This window comes from Physeter macrocephalus, chromosome 6 (assembly GCF_002837175.3).
Source record: "Physeter macrocephalus isolate SW-GA chromosome 6, ASM283717v5, whole genome shotgun sequence".
Taxonomy (NCBI): domain Eukaryota; kingdom Metazoa; phylum Chordata; class Mammalia; order Artiodactyla; family Physeteridae; genus Physeter; species Physeter macrocephalus.
In genome coordinates, this window is record NC_041219.1 from 43,990,702 (window position 1) to 43,998,770 (window position 8,069).

The window sequence follows — 8,069 nt, forward strand, 5'->3', positions numbered from 1 at the left end:
ATGACAATAGCAGTGGGTCACCGTTTATGGGGGGCTTCCAACCTGCTGAGCTCATGCCAAGCAGTGGCACGTGGGACCCCACTTCACCCCAGCACGGGTCTTCTTAGCCCTGTGTACAGATGAGGGAACCGAGGCAGAGAGAGGGACCCAGTGTCTTGCCCACGGTCATGTGCGGTAGGACCCCGGGTTCCGAGCAGAGGAGGCAGAGTCCCGGACTCCCGGCGGACCCTTCTCCGGGCATGGGGGGCGGGGGCGGCGGGCGGGACGTGGCGGGCACCTCGCAGACACAGAGCGGCCCGGGCGGCGGGTGGCGGGCCCAGGTCGCGGGAGGCTGGCCCAGGCCGGAAGCCCCCCAGCCCGCGGAGCCGTCCCGCCCCGGGAGCCGCGGCGCTGGGCTGGGCCGGGAGGCGGGATCTCGGGCGGCGGCGCTTCCTGGCTCCCTGGCGCGGCGGCAGGATCGGCCACGTCACCGCCCCGCCAAGAGCGCGCTGGCGGAGCGGCGGCGCCCGGGCGGGAGCGCGGAGCTCGGGGGCGCGGGACCCAGAGGCCGGGGCCGGGGACGTGGCATCCGCCTCGCCCGCCAGAAAGTTTCCCAGGAGCTGGCTGAGAGCGGGCCGGACCATGAACGTGTTTCGTATCCTGGGCGACCTGAGCCATCTCCTGGCCATGATCTTGCTCCTGGGGAAGATCTGGCGCTCCAAGTGCTGCACGGGTGAGGGGCGCTCTGGGCGGGAGGTGGGGCCCCGGGGGCGGAGGGCCAGCCCCACGCCCCTGCTGCAGGGCTTACGGGGAGCCTCCTGAATGTCTGTTGAGGGTGGGAACTTCGGCTTGCGGGTGCTTGAAACTGTTTTTGCGCAGCTCAGCTTCCAAAGAAAACTTAAAATTGTACCATATCACAGAAAAAGGACCCGCGGAAGTTACGGAGGGAGTATGGGCTTGCGCCTTCATTGACCCCCTCTCTCCCCTGCTTGGCGTTGCCACTGCTAGTTGGAAGAGGAGGGGGATAAGGAGGAGGTGACACCCCCTCTGCTGCCCAGGAGCAGCATCCCTTGGGGCCCATTGTTCTCTCTGCCCCCACCCAGGGTGGGGACCGGGACGCGGGGGGGAGGGAGGTGCACACACAGGAAGCGGCTCCAGACCCTCAAGGTCTTCTCTTTTCCTGCCCCCACCACTCTCTCCTCCCCCTCCCAAACTTCCCCCCTTCCCCCAAGTTGGGCCCTCTTTCCTCCCCAGCCTGTGCCTCAGGCGGCTATGATGTGGCAGGAGGGGCACCAGCCAGGCCCAGGTGGGCATGGAGCTGCCCATGAGCCGAAGCCCAGGGAGGGCGGGAGGGGGTCCCCCTTTTGCCCAGCGGTCTGGCCGCCCTGCTAGGGGGTTGGAGAAGTTTCAGGGCTGGACTGGTGGTGGCCAAACAGACCCAGTGTATTAAGAGGCTGCCCGAGCTGCCTGCAGCCATCTTTGTCCACTGGTGTCCTGGAGGCGCCTGCCCTGTCTGTGCTTGGCACTGGGATGAGGGGATACAGAGAGGTGCCCAGGCTCCTTGTGGGCGCCAAGGAGGCAGAGTGGACCCCTGAAGGCTTCATGGAGGGAGCAGCTCTGTGCTGGATCCTGGAAGACAGGCAGGGTGTCACCCAGGAAGGGTGTGTCGTGTCACAGAGGGCAGGGCATGTCCCAGGAATGGTGAGCAGCCCAATTTCGGGGTGGTCCGGGAGGGAGATGAGTCCAGGGGGGTGGGTGGTCATATGTGAAAGGGCCTTGTCTGTCAAGTAGGGATTTGGGACTGGAAGCCAAGGAAAGTTCGGGAGCAGGGGAGGGGGCTCGGAAGGGGACTCTGGAAGCTGTGTGGAGAGGCTGAGAGAGGAAGCAGAGAGAGCATCGTGGAGGCTGCCAGCCCAGGGCGCTTGGTGGGGGTGAGAGGTGGGTGCTGGTGTGAGGTCATTGCGGAGGGAGTGATTCCAGACCTGGAGGCCATTCGGGTTTGGGGTCTCCAGGGAAATAGGCACTCACGGGCCCTCAGGTTCCCACTCGGGGCAAGTGGGCCAGGAGCCCTGAGAGGGGCTCCAGTGAGAGGAAGAATCTAGGCTGGACCTGTCCCTGCCACGGAGGGCCCTGGACGGGGTGAGCAGCCATGGCCAGGAGGGGGCTCTGTTCCCTATCCCACTCTGCCAGGCATTGTACCAGGCACCTGGGATATAACCGGGCACCATGCAGAGATCCTGGCCTGGTGGAGCTGAATCTATCAGTGGGAGACCGCCAACCAGCTACAGTGGTAGCAACCGAGTAAATGATACGGTTTGTCAGGGAAGCGAAGTGCTATGGGAAAAGGAAAGGGTGGGTGAGCGGTGGGGCCTGTATGTGTGCGGAGAGGAATCAGCACAGGCCTGGTTGAGAACGGAGTGGGTGAGGTTCCTGGTTGCCAGCCCGTCAGCCCCGAGGAGCAGGGCCTGGTGTGACACCCCTGTGACCCAGCCCCGAAGGCAGGAGACTGGAGCTTCATTCTTGCTCTGCCAGGGACTCACTGTGTAACCTTGGGCCTCAGTTTTCCCATCTGTCAAATGGCAGGAGGTCTGTACCTGGCCAGTGGGTCCCCTGAGGGACTCTGGCCAGGTACTGGCTCTTGTTCTCCTCTGTGTCCTGGGGTCTCCCTGCGCAGCTTGCTTTGGTGGAAATTATTCACTGCTTTCAAAACAGTGTGAAAAAACCATTGTGCTCGAGACCTCCAGGGCTCCCAAAGAGCTAAGGAAAATGTGAGTGAAGCCCAGGGGCCTGGCAGGCTGGGGATGGAAAGAGGGGAGGAGTGGGGAAAGGCCGAGTGAGGGGGTAGCCAAGCATTCCCCACTAGAGCCGCCTCCTGGACCCTCCTGAATGGGGCTGAGGACCCCCCTGCCAGACCTCAGTGAGGGCTCAGGGATATGGCATAACGAAAGGCACAGCTCCGAGCTGGATCAGTATTGCCTCCTGGACTCCGACCCCTTCCCCCAGGGGGCTCCTTCACCCACAGCCAGCCCCACTGCCAGACCCCCAGGGAGGCACTCGGGTTCTCATTGAATCCTATTTAGTCCTCACGTCAGTCCTGCCCCATTTTACAGATGGGGAGTATGAGGCTCAGGGTTGCCATGCTGGTAGGAAAGCTGGCAAGTGGACCCAGCCCTCTCCAGAATATTAGGGGCTTCAGCGGTGTTCATCCTCAGTTGTTAGAATTGTCCCCTCCCCCAAATGTCCCTCACCAGAGGAATAATTAGAAAAGGCAGAGATCAGGCATACAAAGGAATCAAACCCTGAATCCGGTAATGTCACTTCTTGGTGTCAGACTCCCCAGTAGATCCATCATAGAATAAAATCCAGGGGTGAGGGGACAGAGGTGAGAGAGGCTCCAGGACGGCTCTTGGTTTTCTACCTTGAGCACCAAGGGGATGATGGTGGCAGAAGAAGGACAGAAGACAGGAGAAGGAGGGGGTTCAAGGGGAGACGGTGGATTTAGTCAGGCAGGAATATATAGGTCAGAGATCCAAGGAGAGTCTGGAGCCAGAGGGTCCCTTGTGTGTGGGATGGGATGGCAAAGGGACAGAGGGAGAAGAGAGGTAGCCCTCTGAGGATTATGTGTTGAGGAGGACAGGAGTGGCCAGAGGAGGTGAGGAGCCGGCAGTGTGGACGGTCACAGAAACCTGGAGAAAGGTGTGGTTGGGATAGACGGAGAGCTCAGCTGGCTCTTGAGGAGTTGGGTGGGTGAGACAGAGTTGATGTTTGGATGCAGAAGTGTGGGCATCAGGGACCATGGGAGTGGTTTGGTGAAGTATCCAGACTGCTGTGGGCTTAATGGGGCAAGAGACATGGGAGGCAGGGCAGCTGCTTGCTTTTACCCAGGAACCACCTCCACGATGTATCAAAAGTGGGCAAAAGTTGACTAAGGAGCATGATGGCTAAATGTAGACTCGATTCCTGGATTAGATCCTGGAACAGAAAAAGGGCATCAGTGGGAAAACGTGAAAAGTCTGGAGTTCAGTCAATAGTGCTATACCAATGTCAGTTTCTTAGTTTTGGCTAATGTTCCGTGATTATGCACGGTGCTACCATTAGGGGAAGCTGGGTGAAGGGTAGGACTCTCTGTACTGTCTTTACAACTCTTCTGTAAATCTAAAATTGTTTCAAAATAAAAAGTTTAAAGAGACCAAAGCAGATGAGGAAATAGCATGGAAAGTACGAACCCAGTTTTGTCAACTTGATGCGTCCATACGTGTCATATGTGTGCACATATGTGTCGTGTGTATGTGTGCACCAACAAAGATCTGGAAGATCGCACGCTCAGACTTTGGGATTCAGGTGATTGTTGCTTTTTAATTTACATCTCTTTGTATTATCTGGTTTTTGTTTTACAATGAGTAAAAATAGTCATAACTTTTATAACTAGAAAAAAAGCTTTTTTAATCTTTAAAATTTGGAAAAATAAAATAGAATGCTCCCCTGGCCCTGTGCCTTCCTCCACCTGCTGTGGTCTCCCTGGTGAATCAGCACCTTGTAGAGTCGGTGAGTTGTTCTCCAAAAGATGGAGCTCTGGGGATTGTCAATGGAACCCTGGGGGTAGAGCAAAGAGGAGCCTTGACACTACCCCCTGCAAGCCTGACTCCCCCCATCCCCACGCCATCCCCAGAGCAGGAACCAAGGCAGGCACGCACAGGGGCCCTGGGAACTTGGTGTTCATGTCTTGATTTGGAGACTGGGTGACAGATTACAGCCTAATGAGAGTAATAGACTCAAGTGACCCAATGGGAAGGGGTGTTTCCTGGCCCTCTGAGGGTGACAGTGTCCTGGACAGGGTGTCATTATGAAGTGGACACTCTGGAGGACTTTCCAACTCAGGCTCTGGGCTTCTTGAGTGTGTGTGAGCCTGGCCGTCTGTGTTCTTATTGTCTCCTGTCCCCATCCGGCTACAGGCATCTCTGGGAAGAGCCAGATCCTTTTCGCTCTCGTCTTCACCACCAGGTACCTGGACCTGTTCACCAACTTCATCTCCATCTACAACACAGTAATGAAGGTAAGGGGGATGGGCAGCCATGGTGGGGGGCTGCCAAGCACCCCCCAGACGGTGAGACAGTATACTTGGGGACTCAGGCTGTGGAGCGAGGCAGACCTGGATTTGAATCCTGGCTTTGCTGTTAGCAGCTGTGGGACCTGGGCTTGGGCAAGTCTTCTGGCCTCTGTGCACCTTGGTTTCCTCCTCTACAAAATGAAGAATAGGTGTACTTACCTCAGAGGATTTTGTTGTGAAAGTTAAACGAGGTAATAAATGTAAATACACAATAGCTGTCATATATTAAAAACTCAATAAAGGTTAGCTATTATAATGGTTAAAAAATAAGCAAAAAATCAAACACGGTACCCTGAGCTTTCAGAGAACTTATTCATCCATTTATCTGACAATTATTTATTGAGCACCTACTGTGAGCTAGGTACCTGAAGGAGATATATGAGGCACCTATACTCGCGGAACCTACATTCTAACCGGGGAGACAGATAATAAAACAAGTAAGAAAAACTGGTTAGGGATAAGGCTATGCAAATAAGTAAAATAGGACGATGTTTCCTTCAATTATAATGAAAGAAGTTTTAAAAACAGGGTTACATGATAGAGAACGGCTAGGGAGCTATTTAGGGAGTGTCATCAGGAAGGGCCTCTCCAAAGAGGTGACATGTAAGCTGAGATCTGAGTGACACAAGGAATGAAGCTCAGAGGAGGAGCATTCTAAGCAGATGGAATAGCTGATGCAAAGACCCCCAAGACAGGAACAAGCTTGGTGTATTCAAAGGACAGACAGTCGGGCTTCCCTGGTGGCGCAGTGGTTGAGAGTCCGCCTGCCGATGCAGGGGAAAGGGGTTCGTGCCCCAGTCCGGGAAGATCCCACATGCCGTGGAGCGGCTAGGCCCGTGAGCCATGGCCGCTGAGCCTGCTCGTCCGGCGCCTGTGCTCCGCAACGGGAGGGGCCATGCCGTGGAGCGGCTAGGCCCGTGAGCCATGGCCGCTGAGCCTGCTCGTCCGGAGCCTGTGCTCCGCAACGGGAGAGGCCACAACAGTGAGACACGCCCGCGTACCGAAAAAAAAAAAAAAATAAAGAAGGCAGGCACGGTGGGAGCTCAGCAGGCGAGGGCTACCTGCTGGTGGTAGGGGTGCCGATGGAGGGCTGGGTGAGGGCAGATGATCCAGGTGAACAGTTTGGATTCGGTTTTGCCATGGGAAGCTGTTGCTTTGAAGCTTGGTCCTGTTTTATAGACGGAGAAACTGAGCATCTCTCAGCCCTGGGCCATAGCTGTGAGGTTTGGTTGTGATGAGACATTTTCTGAGATTTTAACCAACCATCCAACACAGTTTAGTGGAAGGAGCCCAGGTTTCAGCGTCAGTAAAGTGGGATGTAACGGTTTGGATGCTGGTAACAGAGACTTGAGTTATTTTAATAAGGTAAGGATTTATTTTTATCTCATTCATAACACAAAATCTGGAAGTGCGTAGTCTAGGGCTGGGATGGCATCTCCTTTTAACTTTCTGCTCTGCCAGCTTTAGTGTAACCAGCACTTGAGCTCGTTACCTGTGCAGTTGCTCAGAAGGGCCCTATGCTTGGTTTAATGCTTTGCTGTTGCCATTTTGAAATACTTATTTTTTAACAAGAAGCCCTGCAAATGATATAGCTAGTCCTGAATGTGATATCTAGCCTCAGGTTTGCCTCAGGGTCACAAAATAGGTGCTAGGGCTCCTACCATCACATCACGTTCAGGACGGGAAGGAGGAGGAAGGGGAGAAAGAGCAATAGGGTGCCTGTCAGCCGGGTAACCCCCTTTTAAAGAGCTTTCCAGTGACTTGCATCTACATGTCACTGACCATCCTTATCTGCAAAGGAGGCTGGGAAATTAGTTTTTAGTTGGCACATTGTCTAATAGGAGTCCTGTTTTTAAGGCAAAAAAGCTAGAAGGGAGGAATCCTACCTATCTTGCAGGGCTATTGTGAAGATGACATGAGATAATCTGTGTAATGTACCTAGCACCCAGAAGATATTTAACCGAAAGTGAGTTCTCTTTCTCTGTATCAGGGATGTCCCTTTGGGATTCTGGGCATATTGTTCCTGGGATTGGTGGAATGGAGGATGCTGTTACTTGTGCGGTGTTGAACTCAGTGTGAACTTCAGTCTGAGGTCCTGAAATCACTGTCTCCTTAAATCCAACACAGAAGTAGCAAACACCACCCGCTTAGTTTATTTCTCTGCCCAAGGGTCTGACTTGGGCAGTCCTGGCAGGGATTGTAAACCCAGCCCGTGCCATGGCTGAATGAGGTCTCAGATCCTCAAAGAGGCCAGTTTCCAAATTTGTGAAATGAAGAAGTGATCTCCATTTCATTGATTCATTCACTCATTCCAGCATTTGTTTTGTGCTGGGCCCTGAGTTAGATTCAGAGGTGGACAGGGCATGGACCCGCTTATGGAGTCTCCTCTCCTAGGGGAGACAGACTGGTGCACAGACATTTACAGAACATGTGCTCACAAGCAGCAATGAGTATTTTTACATGGGGGTATGGTGACACAGAGCATGTGTGCCTCGTTCTGGTGAGAAAAGACTTTGAGGAAATAACCTGAGTTTTGAAGTGCAAACATTAGTTTTCTAGGCTAGTGTCCTGGACCAGCAGAGCAGTATCACATACAAACTTGCTAGAAACGCAAAATACTCAGGCTCGCTCAAACCTACTAAATCAGAAACTCTGGGGGCAGGGGAAGGGGCAGCCATCTATATGATTTTGATGCACATTCAAGTTTGAGAGCCTCTGGCCTACCTTAGAGGCCAGGTCATAAAACCATTATATGCTAGAGGACAGCTACTGTAGTTAGAAAAAGAGCACTTTTTTTTTTTTTTTTTGCGGTACGCGGGCCTCTCACTGTTGTGGCCTCTCCCGTTGAGGAGCGCAGGCTCCGGACGCGCAGGCTCAGCGGCCATGGCTCACGGGCCTAGCCGCTCCGCGGCACGTGGGATCTTCCCGGGCCGGGGCACGAACCCGTGTCCCCTTCATTGGCAGGCGGACTCTCAACCACTGC

The 8,069-nt window shown here is 54.4% G+C and overlaps 1 protein-coding gene across 3 annotated transcripts in view; it reads left to right on the plus strand.

Annotated features, from left to right (window-relative positions):
- The first annotated feature begins 484 nt into the window (after positions 1–484).
- Positions 485–8,069, plus strand: part of KDELR3 (KDEL endoplasmic reticulum protein retention receptor 3) — a 13,913-nt gene continuing 6,328 nt past the window's right edge. The window contains exons 1-2 of one of the 3 annotated variants that reach the window (XM_055085308.1): positions 485–712; positions 4,932–5,032. In XM_055085308.1, coding sequence (XP_054941283.1) covers positions 622–712; positions 4,932–5,032 — 192 coding nt within the window. In that variant the 5' untranslated portion in view covers positions 485–621. Of the gene's footprint in view, positions 713–3,747; positions 4,321–4,931; positions 5,033–8,069 lie in introns of those variants that run through there. The other 2 variants (XM_007111720.4, XM_028490622.2) reach the window with 2 other exon arrangements.